Below are 25,768 nucleotides of genomic sequence, written 5' to 3'. Positions count from 1 at the left end.
TGTATTGCGAAACCACAGCTGGCTGGGTATCGTTGTCACTAGCCCAATGTTTTAAGTAGTTACAGTTCTGTTAACGGTTAAATGTTGTGTTGTATTATATCTTTCTGTTAACTATTTTGAAGAGAAGATGGATGAGATATTGAAAGATGTGGACTTGTACGATTTATTAGGCGTTTTACAATCAGCTTCTTTAGATGAGGTAATAATTCGATTTTGTTAAAAATAACATTTTGTCAATAAACAATTGGGGGTTATGATTTAGTAATATTTGTAATAATAGAAATGTACTTTTATTATTTTTTTAAAATAAGTTTAAAATATGAAACATTATTCCGATTTTAATAATAATATTATATATGTACCGTACAGATAATGCTACACATTATTTGGGTAACGCATTTAAGAATAACCAAGAAAGATCTCTAGGTTTGAGACCTATAATAAAATATTTTCTCTTCAGAAGTAAATTAAGTTGATGATAATAATTTTAAAATGTTTATTATAACACAGAAAACTATAATTAATTAAAACACCTAGTAATTATTATAAGTTATAAGTGGCAAAGGAGTTCCTTTTAAAAAATTACTTTATCAGTAAAGATTTTTTTCCAATTTTTGAACTTCATTAGAAGCAAAAATATATGTAAACCAATCTTTTGAATAAAACTAAAACTAAAGAATAAAATTTAAGGAATGCTGCTGTATCATCTGCCAAAATAAAAACTTAATTGTTTAGTTGGTTTCATTAGACAGTTGTTGCCTTATGGTAGTTTTACTTTTCTTTTTTTTTTAATATCTGATGGCAAGTGTTACTTGTAAAGGGTGTTAACAGAAATATTAATGTTAATTTATATTACAAGAATTATAATATACGTTATGTGTAGCTATTATGTCTAGAATAAAGCTCAGCGGTTAAAATTATTTTTGTTCTTAGATTTGTCTCTATGATAAAAATATCATTTTTATAAACAATGAATATCTGTGTAATTTGTTGGTTGAGTTCAATTAACTACAAATGTCAGGAATGGTCTGAATGAGAGTACACCTTATTCACATGTCATACATATCTGCATCTTATTGGGCCATGGTTGAGGGGGGGGAGGGTTATAGTTCTTGTAGGCTTGTATGAATTTAAGTTCAAAATTATATATTTTCATTTTTTTTATATTTAACATTGCTTTTGTGTCACAATTCATGATGATGAAAAATTATTAAAATTTTTAATACGATTGTTAATGACTCGCTTCATATAAAGTGATTGTTATTAAATGTAAATTTTAGTTGTCACATATAAAAGCCCTTCTCTTAACACCCTTATTTATTTACAGTCAACACTAAATGTTTTGAAATCTTTTAGCAATGGAATCTGCTGTTAAAAAAAAAGGTTCTGCCTTTAATTTGCAAAATTATAAACCAATTTCATTATTGTCCAAATTATGAAAAAACAACTTTTAATTTTTCTTGAAAAGCATACCATAAATTTCAGCATGGTTTTATGAAAAAATTGTGTACTGACATCACAATTGCGCAGTTTCTTGAAATATTTCAAATTCTGCAGATAACAAAAATCAATTTTTTGCAATCTGTAAAGCATTCAGTTTAGTTCCCCAATTTTTACTAATGAGTAATCGTAGTAGTAATGGTATCAGAGGATCTGCTTACAAGTGATTAAAATCATACCTTACCAGCCATAAAAAAATGGTTGAAATTTCATCTTTTGTTAAAAAAACACATTAAATTTTGGTTCTTACTTCAAGATATTTAATCTAGTGTTTCAAGGGAGAGTTCTTGGGCCTTTGCTTTTGGTTTTTTTATTGTTTAAACAACCTGCCTCAAAATGTTGAGCCATTTATTATTGTAATCCTTTTTCCATATGAACAACTGTATTGACATTTGAAAATAATTATTGAAAAGGAATTGAAAATTGTAGCATAGCAGCTCATGAAATTATTCACTGGATGGATTGTTACCATTTAACTTTAAATATAGATAAAAACCATTGCATTGTGGTTCCCAGGTAGATGTAACATTGCTGATCACATGGGTAGAATTCCCATTAATGATAATAGTAGTACTTCTGTTGCTCACCAAGCAAAATTTCTGGGTGTTTTATTAGATGACTAGTTCTCATAGGATGATCAGATTGATATCATTTGTAGAAACTTTAAGCTATACTGTTTTGCTCTGAAGTGCCTTAATAAAATACAAGGTTGCCATCATTATTAAATATTTATTATGCCTGTATGTGTTCTTGCGTAACGTATAATGTCATTTCTGGTGGCTCCCTCAAAAAATCAGAATAAGTTTTTAAGATACAAAAATAACTTGTAAGATCATATCAGGGAGATATAAATATGAATCATGTAGACCCATATTTAGACAATTAAATGTATTAATTTATCTTTGTGTTTATATTTATGAATGTACAGTCTTTGCTAAAAAATAAAATGGTCATTTATCCTTAAAAAATAACACTATTCACCTTTACCAAACCAAGCAATAGAACTGTTTTCATATAACTCAGCACAGTACTGAGCTTATGGCCATATTACTCTACTGTTGCCATTTTTAATAAATTGCCCAACCATTTGAAAAATCTTCCCACCAATTTATTAAAAAAAAAAATTTTTAATTTTCGTTTACAGAATCAATGTTATTCAAAATTTTTAAACAATAATTAAGAACAAAAAAAAAATCAGTTATCTGCTTCCAATTCAACGTGTACAAAAATATGCACTCAAAATAATTTGTATAGCTGCATCTGAATTATGATTTATTTTGTAGAAACGTTTTATATTTAATGTGTTTACCTTAACATTATTTCACATGTTTGTATTTATTGTATATTTTATTTTTATGTACTGATCAGAATAAAAATGTATTTATTGCTTATGAAAACAACGTATTAAGTTAACTAATACTTGGATAAAGTATAGTATTACTCTAAGTATTGAATGGAAGGTTCCTAAACATTTGAAGAGAGACATAATTAATGATGCTATCACTGTAATATATTCAATATAAATTTATATGGAAATGTAATTTAATTTTCAACTATTGTAAATAACATTGTTTGGTGAGAATTTGTCAGCCTATTTATACATATATCATGTTATATCTTATGTATCATATCACATTGCACATTAACATGATGTATACCCTAAATATGAAAACCCTAAATTATATATGTTTATTATTAATCCTTGTGTCACAAAACTGCAGCAGATATAAATATAAATTCAGCATGTATAAGTTATATCCAATCAGGTAGAATCATTCTGTTACCTACGTGCAAGTACAATTATTGTTTTAAACATATAATAATGTACCAAAAGCTGTCACTTCCTGACACCGTGGCATCCCAGGGATAAGCAATATTTAAAAATTTTGTTGAGACTTTGTTATTAATATTTAATAATGATAACATCATTTGTAATGCTTCACACCATTATTCAGTTCAGCGATAGAAAGTATATCAGTCTGTGTTATCATGTTACCCCACACGACTTGATGCAGTTTTATTGTACGTTTTCATAATAGTTTTATTCAGTGTTATTTTCATTAATTTTAGTGTACCCTTTGTCTTGTGTCAGTTGAGTGTTAGTAATTAATGATTCTGTCGTGAAACATAACTGGGAAAACCCATAAGTAGCTCTGAAAAAAATAATAAGCAGCGTATATATAACCTTAAACAAAGGCAGTGTTGTTGCACAACTCGAATAAGTTTTCTTCTATAATGGTAGCACATGCTGTAGGAATCAAGAAATATATGGAAGTATGTCAAAAATTTTAAAAACTGTTTGGTATGATGAACACTCGTGGTGAATCATTGGCGTCCTGAAATTGGTAGGGCTTCTTTTCAGTCTCCAGAGTGGCTTTACAAAATATTTGTGTTTTTTTTGTTTGTGGGATAGTTGGGTTACAGATAAACACTACGTAGTCAAAGACTAACAAAAAAGAAATCAGTTTACCCCAGGAAAGGAAAATGTCAATATAACGCTTGTTGAAGCAGATCATATTACTTTACCGCCTCTGCACATAAATCTAGGCCTTTTGTAAAAGCATTAGGTAAAGATGGAGATGGCTTTAAATATTTAGCTGAGGCTTTTTCAAAATTAAGTGAAGCCAAATTAAAAGGGGGAATATTCATTGGGCCACAAATAAGAAAATTAATTCATGAAAATATATTTGACAGCAAACTGAATTCTAAAAGAACTAGCAGCATGGAAGTCATTCAAAGATGTTGTTGGTTTTTCTTGGAAACCAAAAAGCAGAAAACCATGATCAGCTTATAAACGAACTGTTAGTAAACTACAAAAATTTAGACTTCAGAATGTCATTGAAAATTCATTTTTTAAATTCTCATTTGGACTTTCTCCCTTTAAACTTGGGTAACATCATTGACAAACTAGGAAAAAGGTTCCACCAAGATATATTGCAAATGGAACAATGTTATCAAGGCAGATGGGATGAATCTATGATGAGTAACTACTGCTGGATGATAAAAAGAGAAGACTTCACTGAATACAAAAGGAAAATAAGAAAAAAGAAATTAGGATAAACGTAAATGTCTGCAAAATAAAGGTAGAAATTTTAATTGTAATTATTATTATTTTTGTATTCTACTATTTAAGAAGTTTTTCAATATTTTAAAGGGTCATAACTAAAAATCTGAAGGTGATGAAGAAAAAATATTTTCATTTTAAGATTCAGCATAAAAATTACATTCTAATTCACACCTGTATTATTGAACATATTGTGATAAATTTGGGGAACAATGACAATAGTTCAGCAGACAGCAACTTATCGGGTATTGAAGAAATGCATTGAGAGCAAATTTTTTTTATTTACTTGATGAAATTGAATATAGTAGTAACTACTTTCTTAAAAATTTCTATTTTTACGATAAACTTATAATTTTATCACAATTTTCTAATCTTTGTATTACAAGTTTTTTTTTACTTCATTTTTATGTTAAAATTTAAGAGAGGTGATTTTTTCCTTGGACGGATTACACTAAATTAAATTAGAATCTTCTTACTGTTATAAATTGTAAGATTATAAATTATAACCTTACACTTTCGTGAAACAGATTATAGAAATAAATGTAATTCCTTAAGTAGACTACTAAAGACACTACAGTCACTTAATTCTATACTTCTGCAGAAGCCAGATAATCCTGAAAGAATTTTCTGGAAGCACAATTCTACGCAGTAAGAATGTGAGTCTTTTTTGATTTTGTGAAGTGTATTATCTAGTCTATCAGATGAGGGTAGTTTTTTAAATGTATTTATCAAACCTAAGTATTACTTGTAGAATATTTTCTGTATTGTCAAAACCTTATACCATATAAAGTTAAAAATTCAATTTATAGTTGTTCAATGTATTATTTTATTCTGAAGTGAATCCGTCTAAAATATATTTTCTGATTAAATTAGTTTTAAAAAAAATACTTTTTTGACAGTGCTTGTAACTCAAAAAAGATTTTATTATATATTGCAGAATAATTATAATTATAGAAGACAGTAAGTATAAGGTCTACATTTTTTAATATATATATATATATATATCAATAGTGTGACTTCTTTAAATGAGTAATACGCAATTTTATTTTATTTTCTTATTTGTTGCAGATTAAAAGTGCATATCGTAAAAAAGCATTGAAATGCCATCCAGATAAAAATCCTGATAATCCAAAAGCTGGTGAACTCTTTCATCAGTTATCCAAAGCTTTAGAAGTACTTCTTGATTCTTCTGCTAGAGTGAGTTAGTGAAAAAAATAAAATTGTAAATTAAATTCTGTACTTATATTAACAAAAGAATTAACAGATTTGCCATATCTTTTGCAATGCTGTGTCAACTTCTTGTTGAATTTTCCCCTTCAGTTCATCAACTGTGGGAATTTGACTCATATACTATAATTCAAATAACCCCCAAAGAAAAAAAAAATTGCAGCTAGATATAGAAATTGGAACTTGACATGCAGATATGCAATTCTCTATTTAATTTATAAAGAAGGCAAGAATGAGATATCACTTCACTCCATACTTTACTTAACAAGGTTTGTTTGAAATGCTTGTTATCTTGAGTATGACTTGCCAGTTTTAAGAATGCCTTTTATTTCTTGATCTATAAACTTTTATGTTATGGCACATAGTATAATATATTCAAATTTATTTTTGTTTTACAGGCAGCATATAATAATGTTATAAATGCTAAAAAGGCTGCAAAATTAAGACACCAAGCATTAGATTCAAGAAGAAAAAAATTTAAAGAGGAATTAGAGGCTAGAGAAAAGGAAGCAGAATTATCCAGTAGACTTGGTGGCCGTGTCCCTAGTTCAAAGACTGATGAAGAAAAGTTACAGGTATATGACTAATTTGATTTATGATTTCTTCTATTACTAAATTATTATTCTTATTTTTTAATTAAATTAATATTTTGCTAGTGGCTGGCTTGTTTGGTTAAAAGTGTTTCAGTATAAGTAATTTTTCATATTTCCTAATGTTTTTAATAAAAAGAAACATCTGTGATGAATAATTTAAACAAACAGATTGAAATTAATTAGCATCTTCCAGGTGTTCATTATCTTCTACAAAAATTGTTGGTAAAACACAAACTATAAATTTCTCTCTCAATTAGTTTCTGAGAAATAACTGTATGCTCTTAAATGTTATCAGTTTACATATTACTTTTATTCAGTAGTCTCATACGAAGTTCCAGTATTGGTTAGAATTATGCTATCCAGTTTAGAGGTTTTATATCTTTTAACTGTGTTTCATTAAAATTATGATAAGAAAATTATATTTACTTTCTCTGTAACTATTTTTATTGTTCTAATGTTAGTTATTTTTCTAGTATGAAACATTACAAAGTTATGAGTTTAAAAAAATTCCCAGTTACAGTGAACTTTTGGAATAATGTTGATATTAAAATTTTCATAATTCTAGAACTGTTTACCATATCAGCAGTAATTTGTACAATATTTTATACAAGTAGCACTTTATTCCTTAAAACTAAGCTGAAGAAACATGAAAAATTGTACCTTGAAAATTGAAAATCTGATTTTGATTAAACTTGATCCAAAATTGGTAATATGGAGAATATGGTCATTCTTATATCTTATTTACATACAACATATAGCTAAAGGAACTATTGTCAAAAAAGTTGTGGAAAAGTATAATGTGAATGGGTTTGTGAACTAATTAATACAATAGAAGATACACTGCTCCAGAGGGACTGTTCTGACATGTTACAATCTCTGTAATTCAAAATCTTTTGATATGAAACTGAAGCAACTTTTTGAAGGAGAATTATTTTTCAGAGGTTAAATACATGCTGACTCATTCAATAATCATAACAAAATTTATGGCTGCAGATTAATTTCCCAAAAAGTGGAAGTTGCATACAAAATGACAATGAAGATAATTACATGTCAATGGCACAGCTTTTTAATAAAATCAATCAGGATGTAAATTACTTCTGAAGAAATACAACTGGTAAACAGAAATATGAAAATAATTTTGAATTGCAGAGTGATTGTGATATTATTAGCAGTGATAGATGATGATGTACATAAGTTAGAGGATGTCGCTGGCCTTCGTGGTCCGAGTGGTAGTGTCTCGGCCTTTCTCCAGAGGTTCCAGGTTCAAATCCTGGTCAGGCATGGCATTTTCATGCACACTACAAATCATTCATCTCATCCTCTGAAGCAATACCTAATGGTGGTCCCAGAGATTAAACAAAAAAAAAAATTAAATTGTCACTAAAGAGTAAAAAAAGATGAGGTGAAACTTTATGATTTGATGTGGGCTATAAGTATGTGTATGGTGGCTAAAAATGAAATATTGTCGTTTCTTTTCTTGATGTCAGTACAGTTTCAAAAAAAGAGCTTACTTATTAAGTCAGAAACAAAAATTTTGATAGTTTTAATAAAATGAAGACTATTATGCTTATAATGTCTATTTAAAATATTTGTATATTAATTCATTAACATATTGACCACTGTGCTAATAAAATCAAATATTAAATGAAATATAAACTACCAAAACACAGTAAATAGATATCTTAAACTTAGCATAATAATTCCAAGAATTGATTTTTGCGGAATCCTACATCTTCAGTTGTTATTTAAATTCTATAATTACAATAAATTATATTTTCTTATTATTTGTTGAAATGTAAAAATTGTTTTTTGAAATTTTTTATAGATGAATACATAAATTCTGCTGCCCAGTACTTAAATGATGTAATATTTTAAACTTTGTATTTTCCTTTGTTCTAATGTCATTATTGTCAACTGTTAGATTGTATTTTTATTATATTTTTAATTAAATCATCATCTTTGAATGTGATTTGGTGGTTCAAATTAACAAATATATTTTAATATAATTGAAACATTTAATAACTTAAGATATGGGCTCCTGCAAAAATTGATTCTTGGAATTAATATGGTAAGTTTAACTTCTCTACTTACTGTTTTGGTGGCTTATATTTTATTTATTTTATATACCCGGTGATTCAAAAAGGACTTCACAACTTAAAAGCATTTAAAAATTTATTGAGATAACTTACAGGTTTGATTGAGGCCTCATTTCATAGAAATACACATCAAGTTTGTCATCCAACATTCACTTTGTTTCGATATGGCTTCTGTTTGTAATGGGACATATATCCCACCAGAAGTTGATTTCATTCCAGACTTTAGCCAGCAATCAGGCATTACCTCTGCTACCGTAGCGTTAATTTGAAATCTTAGTTCAACAAGATTAGCAGGCAGAGGTGAACCCAATCTTTTATGAAACCCCACAAGAAAAAATCTAGTGAGGTCAAATATCAGGAGTGATGTGACCATGCAATTGAACCTTCACAACCAGTCCACTGATCTGGGAATTGAGTATCAAGAAATCTCTGACTTCTAAGCAGTGGTGAAGTGGTGTCCTATCTTACTGATAGTAATGGCATCCATCTTGGTCATCATCGTCTAACTGAGGAATTAGAACATTTTAAAGCATCTGCAGATAAACGATACCATTTACGGTTGCCTCCTGGAAGAATGGGCCATACAGTCTTTGTTTGACACAAAAACCATTGACCTTACTGCTATCACAAAATGTCCTGAAAAGTTTCATGAGGGTTTTTGGTATCCCACATTCGACAGTTATGGGTTTGACCTTGCCACTGATGTGAAACATTGACTCATCACTAAAAATTTATCCTCATCGGCAATTCTATCTATCTATTATTTCCACACAAAACTGCAGCCGAGCAACTTTGTCATTATCTGTAATGTGTTGAACCATGGTTAATTTATATGGCTGCATGTGCAATTGTTTATGTAATATGCGCCAAATAGTCATTTGTGGAATCCAGTCTCACTTGATGCATATTGAGTTGATTTCTTCAGACTATGTGCAAAGCTTTCTCTGAGTTGTTCCACAGCAGCTTCAGGATGTGTGGGGTTCCATGTGATTTTGTATCTTTTAACAGAACAATCTGTCTCAACGAAGGTCTGGTGCCATGAGTAAATTGTATGCCTACTAGCAGGCTCCCTAGTGTCTTTCTACTAAAATTACATTAAATTGCAGTTGCTAACTGCAAATCGTGAGATCAAAACACACAGCAAGCACATTCCATACCAGTAAATGTATCCATTTTTAGCAATATTGGTGACAGCGCTGGTGGTCAAATACAGTGCTAATTAACTTTATATGCTTTTAAAGATGTGTGAAGTTGTTTTTGAATCACGCGGTATATATGCTGCATGAGTAAAACGTGGTAATTTGTTATTTCAAAATTAAAGTTCTGCTTTAATATTGTTAATCATAATATTCCTAAAATTTTAAGTAAGATTTCATAGATAATATAATATACAGTAAATCTTATTTACAATAACAAAGTTTCATTATTTTTTGCAATAGGGAGTTTGTTAAGAGTATAATAATGTAGCATGTTAATTTCATTAGTGCTAAAGCACAGCACTCTTGTCTGCATACGAGAAATTTGGAGAAGCTGTTAATGGAAAACATTTTAATATGTCTTATTATAGATTACTACAATTTGACCATATTATGTTCTGCTGTCACATTAACTGTTCATTCATAATAATCTGATTATGATATAATTTTGAATCTTATTTTCCATACCAGATTTTCTGTTTAATTCTCTATATTTAAAACATTTAATGGATTTTATATGTAAATAATTTTTTATTTAAAATATCAATTAAGGATATACTTTTGATCTCAAAATATTTATTTTATCCAACATCTTTAGTTAAACACATCACACTTTCTGATTTCATAAGTTACTTTCTGAATGAATATTGACTATGGCTATTCTCAGTCTATAGCAGAACAGATAAGATAGTGATCAGCAACATTTTTCTTCTTTTTAATGAATATTGCTCAATTACATCTCAGTTGGTAAAGTTAATTTCTCCATTTTGTGGTTTATGTATTAGATGTTTTTTTTTTTTTATATTGACAATCAATGAAATAGAATAGATACTTTTTAATATATTGTTTAATTTATATAAAATATATTGAAATTCTACTGATTTAATAAATATTAAATGAAAAAAGAATTAGAAGTCAGTTGGTAGCTGTGTGATCAGTTATTCTAATAATATCAAGAAAACAGTTTTTGGTAGAATGAATTTAAGTTGTAAAAATGTAAAAATATTTTTACATTTTATTTGATTCAAATATCTAAGCTCAGATTCTTTCATTTTTAAAAATGAAATAGAATATTGAACACTGTGTTCTTTGCTATCATTGTAATATACACACTTGTGCCCAATTCCACCGGTTTAAATAACTGAAGACATTATGGAAACTATAAAAGTTAGTTTACTACATAAGTAATTGGTTTAATTGTTCTAAAAAGATGGTCTCAATTATTGAATTTGTGTGAAAAGGACAATAATGTAATTTAAATTCAAAAGTAAGAATGAGAAGATGAAATAGCTGTAGTCCCTTCACATAATAAGCCATTTTTACTGTTTAGAAAACAATGAAATTTGCTGGTAAGAGTAAAAGGATGTGATGCAGCTACTCTTTTGTTTTTAAAATGATTGATTATTTGAAAGGGGGTCGCATTGCTATTTATTATATTTTGGTTTAAAAGTTATTTAATTTATTTTCTTAGTATATTATTTAAATATTACTTTCAACATTCAGATGTGATATACAATTTAAAAGAGCGAGTATTGAAAAATGTTAACAATAGATTTACAACTTAAGTTTATATACTGTAAAAAGTATGCAAGTTGGGCACATTAAATGGATAGATCTTTAATAAGAAGATGCTTCTATTTTCCAGATAATTTTGATAACTGGCTACCAAATGCATATGCATATTTACATAGAAGAAATGATTTATTAGGTATATATAGGGTTGTTGGCATTTTTTAGTATGTAAATTAAGTATCTTTTTAGGTTCATGTTTCCTGAGACTTCTGAGATGGAACTGTAAGGCTTTGAAGACGCTTCAAGTGATAATATGTACTGTTTTTGCCACAGAAAAAATTCTCTTAAAAAGTAATGTTACTTTAAAGTAATATTTTCAGTTTATTTCTGATTCTTTTTTTTGTACATTTAAAAAAAAAGAATGTGGCTGTTGTAACTTTTATTTAAATGCAAGTATAAAATTGATGTTACTTTACTTTTTTATTAATAACCTTTTAACCTTCTTATTAAAATATATATTTTCTGCTAAGATTTTCATAATTTTTATATTGAGTACATTTTTCTATCTTTCTTGGCTTCATTATAACTAAATCACATGTTGATAAGTTTTGGATAAATTCTATTTTCAAACTCACTGTACTGGCACGTCTTTATAAGGCCTTATATATTCTTAGATAATGTCCCTTACCCCACTCAAATCACACATATCTGGCTAGTCTTTCTTTTTGATTTTTATTATCTATTGGTTACACTCTATCTGTTTATTTTATAATTTTCTATTTCCTGTTCTGAGTAAATCTCTGAAGTATATCTGCCATTTGTTTTATTTAAGAATTTTAATTTGCTCAGAACAATAAATAGATAGAGCACAACTGATAGTAAATAAATAACAGGAAGAAAGACTAGCCAGATTATGTGTGTGATTTGAGTGCCAGTGCAGTAGTAGATTTGAAAATTAAATTTATCCAAAATGTGTCAATATATGATTTTGTTATGATGAAGCTAAGAAAGATAGATAAAGTACAAGATATAACAAAAAAATACTTTGCCTTATTATTTTATAACTTAGCATGTAATTTATAACAATTACTAACATAAATATTTTAAAATGTTATTTATGTAGTTAATTCTTAATAGGATGTATAAATTATTAACTAAATAATTTAATCTTTTACAGGCAGAGATTGAACGATTAAGAAAAGAAGGTTCAAAACAACTTCATGAAGAAATTGAACATGTTAAACAACAGGTACTAGAGGAACAAAGGAATTTAGCTAGTAGTGTTCCTACTCAAAAAAGGTTAAAAGTGCGGTGGAAAAGTAGTAAGGATGATGAAACAAATGGCGGATATAATTCAGAAAATTTAGATAAAATGTTTTCAAAGGTATTAAGATGTTTGTTTACATTTACATTTATTTTCTATTTGAAATATTTTCAGCATAAATGTATTCAGTCATTCATTCTTTATTTCACTAGGTCTGAGAAATATTCTTTCAATTTTATAACTTCATTCATCTTTAAGATGAGTACCTTTGTTACCAAATCCCATTGGAAATTTATGAACTTCTCATTAACTTTTTATTTACCTCATTTTTCCATTATTTTTTATTTTTTGAGAAAATAAATTTTATTTTTTTCATAATTTTTTTTTTCATAATGAATAAATTTACTGAAAAATTCAACAAGGTGGCACCAACAAAAAAAGCTATTGAGAAATTGATAAAAAAATTACATGATACGGGTTCTGTTGTGACAAAACACGAATCAGGAAGAGGACAATTTTAACAGAAGTGGTGATGAATGCAATTAAAGAGAAAGTTGTTGCATCTCCACATAAATCTCTTAGGAATTTAAGACAAGAAATGAGTATTTCATATGGTTCAGCTCATACAGCGGTCAGCAGAATTTTAAAGTTTACCCATATCATATTCAATTTTTTCATGAACTCTGTAAAGCTGATTACCAAAAAAGGATTTATTGTTACTGGTTCAAAAAAACTTTATCCATGCTAACATATCAATTTTAGATACACTTTTTTTTTCTGATAAGACTTGGTTTCACCTTAATGGATACATGAACAGCCAAAACTATCATATATGGCATGGAGATAATCCACATGTTTTTGTAGAGTCACTTCTTCATGTGCAAAAATTAGATATGTGGTGCACTGTGTCAAGAGTGTAGTTGGACCAATATTTTTTGATCAGACTATAAATTTTGAATGCTACCAAGTTATTGTTATGCAGTTTATCGCACTGTTAGAAGAGGAGGAAAGGTACTGTTGGTTACAACAGGATAATGCGACCAGCCATACTCTGCAACAGTTTCTTCAGTTTGGATCTCTTTCTATGGGGTTTTTCTAAAGGAAAAGGTTTATCAGAACAATCCTCATATCCTAGAAGAACTTAAGATGAACATTACTGCTACATATAAACAGTTACACATGGGATGTTAAGAAAAGTATCTATATCTAGGTCAATGGTTAAACGTGTGGATAAGTGTCTGAAACAAAATGATAACCACTTTCAGCATTTACTGTAGATGAGTAGGTATAAAGTCAGCCTAAATTTAACAGATATGAATAGAATTAATTTTATTAAATAACAGTACTCTTAAACTGATCACTCTGTACTTTTACCTTCTACAGTTAAAACCAGATGTCTTAATCTAGGTTGGCTCACCAACCTAGTTCACTTTCCAGGTTGACCCTTTCACTTTGTTTTTGTTATTGATAGAAAACATTTTTTTTTGTTTTTTGTAGTTGATCAATTAATCTTGTTAAAAAACTGCTTTTGAGTAACATCATTGAAATTATCTACTTCTAATTTAATTTTCTGTAGATTAATTCAAAAATAATTTGCAAAAAAAATATATAGTTTTTTGTTATGGGTGTATTGTATGTGTCATAAAAAAATGAAAAAAAAAATTATTTTATTAAAAACCGTTTTTTTTATTATGAAACAACATTTTATTCAGCTGCATAATTATGTGTGTTGTTATAAAATAACAAAGTAATGAATGTTAGCATAAGCTAAATACGATAAAATTTTTTACATTGAGTCAAATTTTTTTTACAAACAGCAGAATAATACCCCAGTGATCTTGGTATTGAGTTTCCATTGTCCCAATGCCCTGGTGGAATCTCTCTTCTTAATCATCACCAACTGTGCCCAGGTTTTCTGGAAGGAAATCGATGTGCAAATGTAGAACATATATTTTTAAGAGATATTCTACTTAAGAAGTTGTTGTACCTGGGTTTTGTCTAATTTCTTTATTGTTGCCCAGAAATCCTTTTACCACCCATATCTGCATACTACTAATTGGTTTTGGTTGTTTTCCTTCAAAAGCAGGGTCACAAATCACTTTACTAATATCAGTAATATCAGTTCATTAAATATACCCTCTTTAAGTTCAGCTTCACTTAACTATGGAAAATGTTCTTCTACTGTTTGAACCTTCATCTTCTTATCCATGGCCTTTGCAAATTTTTTTATTAATCCTAAATTGATATGAAGTAGAGGAAGAAGTCTTTTTTCTTTTTTTGAAAATGCTGCTCAGCTATCCTATAAACATAAATGGGATAGCAGAACAACATGTTTCTCTGTTATCCGGTAAAAATAAAAAACAGCTGTATTTTGTGAACCCAACTTGAATATCCATTGAAATGTCCATTAATAGCTATGGCCTTCAAATCTCCACAGACTTGTAAATTAATTAATTGCATTCAGAATGGCAACCAAATTTGCATATGTTTCTTTTACAGAAACTGAATTATTAAGTGATCTTGTTTCTACCATGTAACAAAACTTGTTTCTAAATACATTTTGATGAATCAATAAAAAGATGCCATTCTGTAGGTTTATGATGCTCTATTCTTATTTCATTCAGTAATCTATTACCGTCAAAACGTAAACAAAAAGAACCATCCATATTATAAAACACTGAGAAAGCACCATTTATTTTTCTGTAGGATGTAACGTTTGTTACATTTACCAAAAAATTTTCACTCTTGTAATTTTACCACTCTTGAGCCAAGAAGTTGGCTTTACTTTACCATCATCATGGTTCATGTTGGTGAGGTTGCCATTTCTAGCATTCATTTTTACGATTAATGTCACTATTTCAGAGTTCAGATCTTGTCAGTTTACTTTGTGGGACAAGAGCTGACCTTCAGTTAGACTGTAATGGCAGAACAAAACCCCTGCTCCTAATCACATCTGCTTGGTGATCTGGGTTCCTGCAAAAGTTTAACATAATCTTTCAACAGATTGCTCACTTAACAGAGACAACATATGAGGTGTGTATGATCACAACAACCATTCACCATTCAATACAGTTTTCAGAAAAGTGCAAAAAACTGTAGTGAAAGTAAAATAGGCTGAAAAAGTCTGAAATAAAATGTTATAAATTTTTATTATTCATTGGGAATGTATATCCAAATGTTTATTCTGTTGCGTTGGCTAGTTAAAAAATTAAATTTGGAGATTTTTTTTCTTTTTTACTGTTTAGCCTCCGGTAACTACCATTTAGATAATTCTTCAGAGGATGAATGAGGATGATATGTATGAGTGTAAATGAAGTGTAATCTTGTACATTCTCAGTTCGACCATTCCTGAGATGTGTGGTTAATTGAAACCCACCCAACCACCAAAGAACACCGGTATCCACGATCTAGTATTCAAATCCGTGTAAAAATAACTGGCTTTACTAGGACTTGAACGCTGTAACTCTCGACTTCCAAATCAGCTGATTTGGGAAGACGCCGTTCACCACTAGACCAACTAGGTGGGTAAATTTGGAGATTGGTTTTTCTGATCCTGACCAGTGGATATTGATTGTTTTGTTCCCCAATCACTGAAAGATTGGTTGTTTTGATTCTATCTCTGTATGATATTATTTATCATACATTAACTGGTATACTTCAGTTTTTATAAATAAAATAAACACTTATTCAGTAGTGAAAAAAAATAAAATTCAATTTTAATTTATTACACCATTTGTTGCAAATTTACTTCAATACATTATAAAATTAATAGACAAAATTCAGAAATACAGTCAGTAATAGCAGCAGCACTAAGTCTAGATACAGGTAAAAGTATTTAGCTTAACAATTTAGCTTTAAATAATCTTAACAACTTATCACTAATCTACACTATTAAGTCAGGAGTTTCATCTACTGGTTGACAGTATTCCTCTTCAAGTGGCTCAGTTTCTTCTTGACATTTTTCAACAGGTATTAGCTGATTATAATATTGTAATTGCTGAATATTTCTCCATTTGTCACCATAGTGCTTTATTAGCAGATTCTTGACATCATTTAGCTTCAAACTACTTAAAACTACTTGATCAGGTCTTATTTCATCAGGACTAATCATACTAATATTTTTGTTACATTTCAAAGCGCTTTGGTATGAACGAATATCAGCGTCATAATGCACTTCCCCTTTAACAAAAAGATTCAAATTATTTACAGACCTTTATGAATAAAACCTTTTTGCCAATGAAAATTTAAAATGCCAGTGTTTAGGTGCTTTAAAAATGTCTAGGGCTGCTTGTCTCCAGTCATATACCGTGATGCCATATTCTACTTGATAAGCAATTGAATTTTCTGCATAAATATCTATATAATCATTAGGATTGACTATAATTCACGTTTTGTGATTTTCTTTTCTATTACTCAAAAAGCTCTTATCAGGTGGAATAAATGAGTGGCTCACCACAGGAAAAAGGAGCAATTGTTCTTATGTTCTTTGGTGCCTGTAGTAACCAATGACAGCACATTTCAATAAGAATACTATTCTTATTTTGGCCCCTGGAGCCATTAGCAATCAGCCTTCCTATTTTTATGTTATATTTACTAACATTCATTGTATGATAGCCGAATACTGCAGAGGCACTAACATTTGAATCTTTTGGGAACCTGTCTTCTGTTCAACAATACATGAATACATTTTCATAAGTGAAACTGGTTTTAGAACTACCTTTGACAATTGTAAAATTCATCATAATTTTATAGGTAAATACAGAATTAATAAGGTAATTGTATTGTATTGCATTGTTAAGACTGATTTTCTGTATTATTCATTAAAATTCTATTTGCCAGAGCTGAAACGGTTGTAATCAATTCTCCAAAGATTGCTTTTTACTAGGAAAGCAGTGTTTGCTGCTACATCATCAGCACTTGCTTTTAGCATATAATTTCATAAAACTGTTATTTTCATTTTGTTTTTCAGTATGGAGATATTGAAGCATTAGCTGTATCATCCAAGAAAAAAGGCAGTGCTTTAATTGAATTTGTTACATCAGATGCGGCAGTAAGTTATTATATGTAGTTGCTTTATTATAATTACATTTTATTAATTGTACATATTGCATTATAATTAATTCATTTATTTACTAAAATAATTAAATATTTAATACTAAAGAATTAGTTACTCTATTTCAATCCTCTATTACAAAAAATGTTCAGTATTTTATTCCGTCCACAAATAGTTTATGCCTTGTCAAGCAATACATAAATATCATGTAGGTAGCTTTTTTCTTCACTCTGAATTAAAGATTAATCTGAGAGCATAGCTACTGAAGTCAGTCTTAAAACTGTACCTATGCTCTTTACTAAATTTATATTGGTTTTTACTGAGTACTTCTTTTACCTCATGCTCTGTTCATCTGTAAAACTAATGATAAGTTTTTACTTGGTTGTTGTTACTGCTTTCTTTGGGATTGCAGTCATTACCTTTTTTAGTCTGCAGATACTTTTCCAGTTTATATACTTCAGATAGTAACTTGTACAGCTGTATTTAGTTCTACTTCCCCCCAACAACAGAGTAATTCAACATTTTCTTTTACTGTTTTATTCCTTTTTTAATTCATTCAGAGCTCTTATCAAACACTAATTTTAGAAGAGTCTTAATGTATTTTTTCTTTATCCAACATGCTATCTCAGGTTAGCTTTTCCTTCTACATTGCTCTATGTATGTTTTTCCCCCATCAGTTTTTTCCATACAAATTTTATTTATTTATCATTATTTTTAATTGAAGATTTGTCCAAATCAACAATTATACTTTTGAAAAATTTTAATATATGTTGATAAAACTTTTGAAAAATACTTATGATTTAAGTATTTCAAAAATACTTATACTTTTGAAAAATTTTAATATATGTTGATAAAACTAATTACATAATATTTGCAGTTAAGTAAGGGTTTGTCTTAGTAGATTATGAAGATTTAACTGCTAGATCTTTATTTTGTTTATTGAAGAAAGTTTTGTTTCCACTGATCATTTGTTTTTTATAGTATGCTCATTTGGGTAATGGAGAAAGTTAACTAACATTTACCTCTCTCTCCAAACTGTATTCTGGCAGTTTGAAGCTTGATAATATTTTAATTCTGCCTTCCGGACAATTCTGTTCTGATTGCTTGACTTAACACACCTTATTTGGTTGTCTCATCAGAATTATTTTCTTTGTTAATAATGATGATGTTCATTACATAACCAGAGCTATTTGATTAACAAACTTAAGGATTCTTAGTGAAATAGTGTGTTCTATATGTATCTATTAATTGTTCTTATATTGCACATGGTTTTTGTGCATTTATAAATAATAATAACGTAATAATTTCTTTATTTGTACAGATTATTGTATTTTGTTATTGAGACTAGTTAGTTTATTATTCCAAAACGTATTTCATGAAAAGGAAGAACAAAATCTCTCTCAATAACACGTTTTAGTGATTCACATTAGTAAAGGAGTTGTTAAATAATATAAACATATTAATTATTAAGTTATATATATTTATTTACATATTTCTTCTACTGAGTGGGAAGGTCCTTTGTTGTTAATAACTTAAAAAAGGTTAATATAATGTAAAAACTATATTAAAAATGATAATTTTAATATAAAACCGGTACTGTTACAGAGGAAATACATTTGTAAGTACTAAAATAAATAGAAATAATTAATAGATGAGTTTTTGATCAGCTCAGTTCTGCGTGAGTTGGCAGTGTTGGAAAATCTTATTTGAAGGATACAGCATTCATTTAAGATCTTATTAAATTTAAATATTGATAAAATCTACTGAAAATTTTTAAACCATTTTTTATAGTTAGTTTTTTCTTATAAGTAATCATGAAAACTGTTCTTTTAGGAAGCATTTTTTTTTTGTCTATAGTGATCTTGGTAGCAGTTTATCAGATTAAAAGTTTAATAATAATAGTTGACAGTTTTTTTTTTATTCCAGGATAAAGCTCAGAAATATGAAAGAGGGCTTCCATCAAATCCCTTTACAGTTGATTGGCTTGAAAAACCTTTATCTTCAGCTTCTATGTCTAATAAGGCATACGTTTTTAACAATTTAGAACCCAATCAAAGGATATTCCCATCTTATTTGAGTAAAACAATTGAAAACAATACTTCCTCACCTGAAAGAGTTGTTCCAACCGTAAGTATATTTTCTTATATTAAATTATCAATTACAATAGTCTTGATTTGATTTGTGTGGTTTTTATGTACAGTTTTAGTACACATGTCCTGTATTTATTATTATCTATGTTAATAAATTAGACATGTATCCTTCTATTTTGTTGAAGGTAGAAGTGTTACATTTATGGTCACTGATGTACTTTTACATGGCATAGTCTTAAGTTTTCTGTATTAGCACATTTAAAAATAAATTTCAGACAGACCATTAATGGTTATACACCTACACCTACCAATGGACAATATATTATTTAGAAAATACTGACAAAAATAAAAAATACATCTAGTGAAAAAAAAATATATATGAAAAATTGATTGATTTATTATCTTATAAATTGACAATCCATACAAAATTTATTTATTTGCTCTAGAAACAGTAGGCTGACACCCAGTTAAAGGTTTTTGTTTTTAATGATAATGAATTTGATAACATGAAGAATGCCAAGCTAGACTAGGATTCAAACCCAGAACCTTCCAGATGAAAGGCAGACACTACCATCATCATAGATATTTGCAATAATTGCCAATTATTCAGGAAAGAAGGTTTTGAAAATGTTAAAATAATTTCACTAGATCAAATTACAAAAGTACACTCTGATAAGTATAACTCAAGATTTCACAAATGAAATTGTATTGGTTGCACTATATACTTAATTATACTTTCCAGACATAAATTATCCTAGACAGAGTTACTCCTGCAAACACTACATAAAACAGAATCAAATTCCAAAAATCATTTCATGTAAACACTGGACCACTTACTTACAAAGGCAGGAATTGCAACATACAAATGAACTAAATTAAATTTTGCAATTAAAATAAATTACTGCATAAGAATTGTTTTACAATGTTATGAAATCTTAACATGTAAATATCTTATGAATTGCTAACTATAGTAAATTATGCTATTAATGTTATTAGATTTATTAGTTTAGCAGAAATATACATGAGTTGTCTTCTGCAGACTGATAGGTCATTTTGGGTTGTTATAAAGGTGATATTAGATGTCCTCAGATTATATGATGAATCATTGGTATTTAAGAGCTTTATATTTTTGTTAATATATAAAACAATGATTTTGTCGTTGAGTTGTCTCATTGTTAACGCGTTAAATTCCTGGAATAGGTCAGCTGTAGGGTCTGGACCTATTTAAGGCTGCTTTTATTAATTGTTTTTGAAGCACATATATGTAAGCTTTATTAAAGTGCACGTTTCTTGCCCCACCCCATGAACATAATCCATACTGCAATATTGATTGGGCATATGCAAAATATACGGAAGCTGTTACTTTTTAGTTTACTAATTTGATAGAATTAAACACTTAACTTTATGAGAAGTGCACATTAACAATTTAATGTGCACTTCTCATTAAGGTGAAGGTCTATCCAGATGCCAAGATATTTTATTTTATTTGCTTTTTCTAGTTTGGGGCACAGACATGGAGTAAAAGCTGGCCTTTTGCACTTTATTGAATGCATGGTTAAATTATTTAGGTTAGAAGGCTGATTAATGTGATTTGTAGAAAACATCACAAACATCCTTTTTTTTAAATTTAAGGTTAGTAGATATTCGTCAAGCAAAGCTTTGACACCCATAAGACTGCTGATCTTATAACCTCATCCCATGAGGAGCCTGTGAAAATCAAGGTAGTGTTGTCTGCGAAAAATAGTATATCACAGTTTTTTTATTTTTGGTTTTAGTAAATTATTTATGAAGAATTAGATAGGGAATAAGATTGATCCCTGTAGTAGGCCATATTCAGTCAAATACTTTATGCTAGTGTTTTTGTCGACCATAAGTATTTGTAATCTGTTTTTTAGGTAACTTGTAAATAATATATAAGGTAAGCCACGTATTTCCAACTATTTAATTTTTGTAGCAGCTTTGAATGTGGAACGGTGTCAAAGGCTTTTGCCAGATAGAATAAAGAGATTGTTTAACAAGCTTATTGGATGGTAATTTGTGGGAATAGAACAATATCCCAACTTGAAGAATAGGGTAAAAAATTTCTTACTGTGGTTTATACTTTCAAAGAAATCAAATTATGTTTTAATTTTTTCTAAAAACATTCTGTTTTAATATCTAACTTCAAAAAGAATTTTTTTTACTTTTTAATAACTTCAAAAACATTTTTCAGTTCAAACTACCATATTTTATTGTTTTTTAACTAATATATAAGTTTTTAACTGATATATATTTAAATTAAATTATAAATATATATATATATTAATACATATAAATTCATATTGTATATGTTGTGCGTTATATGTATTATATATTCATATATATATATATATATATAATTAAAGAATCCCTCACAAATTTGCAAAAAATTATTGAATTTCTTTGAAAATAGAGAATTTCTCGCTAATTTGAGAAACATTAAATAGTATTTCATAAATTTGAGAAACATTAAACGATTTCCCGCAAATTTCCAATAAATTAAAGAATTTCTCGCAGATTTGAGAAAATGAAAGAATTTCTTGCAAAAATTGTAGAACTGAGGATTTCTCCCCAAAGAAAGAGAATTTCACATAAATTATATGTACATATAGTACAATTATATTTTCATATTATATATATATATATATGTATAATATATACATATTATATTTCTATTTTAAATTCAATATTAAACTGATATATATTTTATAGTACCCAAAACTAATATATTTTTTTTTTTTTTTTTAGGTTAGTAAAACAGGATGTAATTTTGACTATGAAAGTTTAGTTTTAAGACAAATGAGGCAAGCAGAAGAAAGAAAGCGATTGATTGAAGAAATAAACAAGGATAACACTTAAAATATGTATTGTGATGATACTTTTTTGATATGAAATGTTATTTAAAAATTGGTTCGTAAATAATAAATATAAAGTGACCTCAATTCTTACGACTTGTAATGCTGCTTACTAGTAAAATACATTCTAAATGTAGTAAATTATTTATAAATGATGTGTCATTCATTTACTTTTTTTATCTAACTTATATTATCAGCTATTTATTATTATTATTGTAACATTAAAATTGACTGTTGAAATCTAAAATATGTGAATAAGATAATATGTGTATTAAAAATTATGATGGTACATGCATTTTCTAAAAAAAAGTTATACTCATATTTCTAGGTTAGTCTGTATGTTCAAAAATTAATCTCAGCTGAATAACATTTTTGAAACTTTTTGTAAATGCCAATAGTAGTACAGCTGAGGCTCACATGTCACAAACTATTAGGATTGCACTACTTTTTATTTCAATTATGCATCATTTAAGGTTATGATCTAAATGATCATAACCTTATAAATTAGAATTTGTAAATTCTAATAAAAATTTTTATTAGAATTTACAATTCTAATAAATTAGAATTTGTGTAATATAATCCCAATTCAGATATGCTTGTTCTTTTGTTTTGAAAACAAAATAATGTAGAATCAATATAATTAGACTACTTAGTGTATTAACACTAAAACTTAGCTTGCTAAGCTGATGAACTGTTTTACTTTAACGTAGAGAATGGCTGGCTTTAAATGTTCCAAACAGTTTTGAGTATCCCAAGAGTTTATATAAATGCTTCTTTAACCAATCCAATATCTAAATTAAAATTAACTTTTAAAATTGATTTTCAAGAATACCTAAAAATTAGAAGAAAAAATATATTTCTAATGTAAAATTTGAGTAAGAATGTTTGCAGCAAGCAGGTGGCATTCTTTTGTGATATCTTGAAACAATTAAGAAACCTATCCTTTAAATTTTATATTGAAAACAAAATAATGTAGAATCAATATAATTAGACTACTTAGTGTATTAACACTAAAACAATAAGTATGAAAAAAAGTAGTAATTTTGTTGAGTAATTTATCTGTTGTGCAGCTTCTAATATTATTTAGCTAATATTAAAGGAATTTATTAACAGTTTTAAGATAGATGAAAATATTTGTTGGGTCATTAGATGTGGAAAAAATTTGTGTTTTGGAAGCCATTTTTTAAAAAACTTATACAGAATTCAAAATTAGTTATTGGTACTATTACTGACAATCATAACAGAATCCTAGCGTTAATTTGTATAAATGAGAAAAATAAAATGTATTCAGACAATAAAAATATATAAATGCATTCCAAACTTAATATCTTTAAAAAAAAAAAAGTTGCCTAAATGGAGAAATTCCATACTTAATGTTACCCAACCAGACAGAATGTTAAAATTGTGATAGCTTCCTGTTACTTCTCTGTACCTCCAAAAATTATTGTCGTACACACTGTGAAGCAATCGTTGTGATACTTTCATCAGTATCACCTTGATGCAATGAATTATGTTGGCATAACCATTTCTGTAATTTATTGCAATATCAGCTAAGTTACTTTATTTTGATGTGCATTGCTATTAACAATAGGAATTTATAATTTTTTTAGCCTTCATTCATTTCAATTGTTGCTCAAAATCTTATCTAATGATTGGTGTTCGGAAAAAATTTGTTTCACGACAAACAAATTTGATTACATTGTCGTACAATGTTATGTACAATCCTCTGAAAACATTGATCACTAATGTTTTAACATATTTCCAGTCTGTGCTCACCTTTTTTTCCAATTTTTTCAGTCAAAAATTGTTACTAAAGTAATTCAGTACTACTAGATTTAAACAATTTTAATGCAGCAGGATTGAGTGCTCTTGCTTGACAAACATTAGTAAAAGAAACCATTTGTAAATATAAATGAGAAGATTGGTAATAACACTTCTTAATATGATTCAACTGCTACTTTAAAAACTGGTTTGTGAAATGTAGATAAAAAATTGACTAGCTTTTTTTTTACCTCAGTTTTAGTGAAAACTGAGTGTCTAGTGTTTATTTTAGCTGTTTTCTTACCAAAGTATTTACTTTTGTGTATTCTCCAGGCCTAATAAAAAGTTATGACTTTCAATAGAAATAAGAGAAAAATTGTATCATTGCAAAATAGTCCAATACATAAATGATAAAAAAATAAAATAAACAATATTTGTAATAAATCAAATTACACATTATAAAATGTGAAGAAATTGTACACATTTTTTAATAATAAACACTTTTACAGGTCTACAAATGCAGTTTGTACAACTATGTAGATCATAAATTCACTTGTTAAAACATAGAAGATGAGTGAATTTTGAAAATTAATATGTAACATTGATTTATTTATAAACTCATTTGTCCTACTTTGGAAATGTTAGATGTAATAAAAAATACAATAGTGATATAATTGTGAACATTTATATTTTGGTCATGATAAATTAGTCCAGAGAAATTATACAAATAAATTTGAAATCTAGTTCATTTTACCAAAAATAGATTAGTAATAATTAGCCATATAAGTAGATAAAATAAATTATTGAATTGATAGGAGTATAATCTGATCACTAACCAGTTTTAAATTGCATTTTATTGAAAAGGCAGCGCAGCAGATTTTACGTTTTCAATTTGCAATAATAACTTAATTACATTAATCTAGAAAGCACTTGATTTATACCAAGCACTACTGAAGAAGTAGTAGTGAACTGTATGGAAACACTTCTACCACAAGCATAAAATATTAGTCAACATTAATTTTTTTATTTCTTCATCAAATAGTTTTTAAGTACATCAAATTACTTGTGCAAAAAAATATTTCAAGAATGTCATTCTGTTTAGAGGAAACAAATTTTTTCTAAATAGCCTTAGGAGTCTGTATAGTATTTCAAATAAGCAATATTTTTAAAAAGTATTACTCCCTGAAAAAGTGAATGATTTTTAACCAATGAAATTAATTTAATTTGAATTTTAAACAATATACACCATTAAAATGTTAATGCAAATCTTAATATAGTCAACTTATTTCTTCAGAAAACCCTGTAAGTTGAACATAACAATTACAACTTTTGAAGTAATAAAAATCCTTTTTGTAAGGGTTACTATACGTTTTTCCATATATAAGGAATAAAAACTTAAAAGTATTTGTATTGTCCAGAAGTCTAAACATTTTTAATTGGTACTGACTAAAATTTAACTTGCAATTATATTTGTATGTAATTGTAATTAATTGTGTGTGTAATTATATATTATTGCAAATAAATATAATTTGATACTGA

General features: G+C 28.0%; 1 protein-coding gene across 1 annotated transcript; it reads left to right on the top strand.

The window, feature by feature from the left end:
- On the top strand, positions 1 to 25,768 carry LOC142327539 (dnaJ homolog subfamily C member 17). The gene is made up of 7 exons (XM_075370682.1): positions 1 to 199; positions 5,633 to 5,761; positions 6,190 to 6,366; positions 12,366 to 12,572; positions 17,422 to 17,502; positions 19,432 to 19,632; positions 22,362 to 25,768. Exons 1-7 carry the CDS (start codon positions 128 to 130, stop codon positions 22,470 to 22,472), a joined length of 978 nt encoding a protein of 325 aa, XP_075226797.1. The 5' UTR covers positions 1 to 127; the 3' UTR covers positions 22,473 to 25,768.

This window comes from Lycorma delicatula, chromosome 7 (genome assembly GCF_047948215.1).
Source record: "Lycorma delicatula isolate Av1 chromosome 7, ASM4794821v1, whole genome shotgun sequence".
In the NCBI taxonomy this organism is placed as follows: domain Eukaryota; kingdom Metazoa; phylum Arthropoda; class Insecta; order Hemiptera; family Fulgoridae; genus Lycorma; species Lycorma delicatula.
Note: the sequence above shows the minus strand (reverse complement) of the source record. Positions and strands in the feature narration are given on the sequence as shown.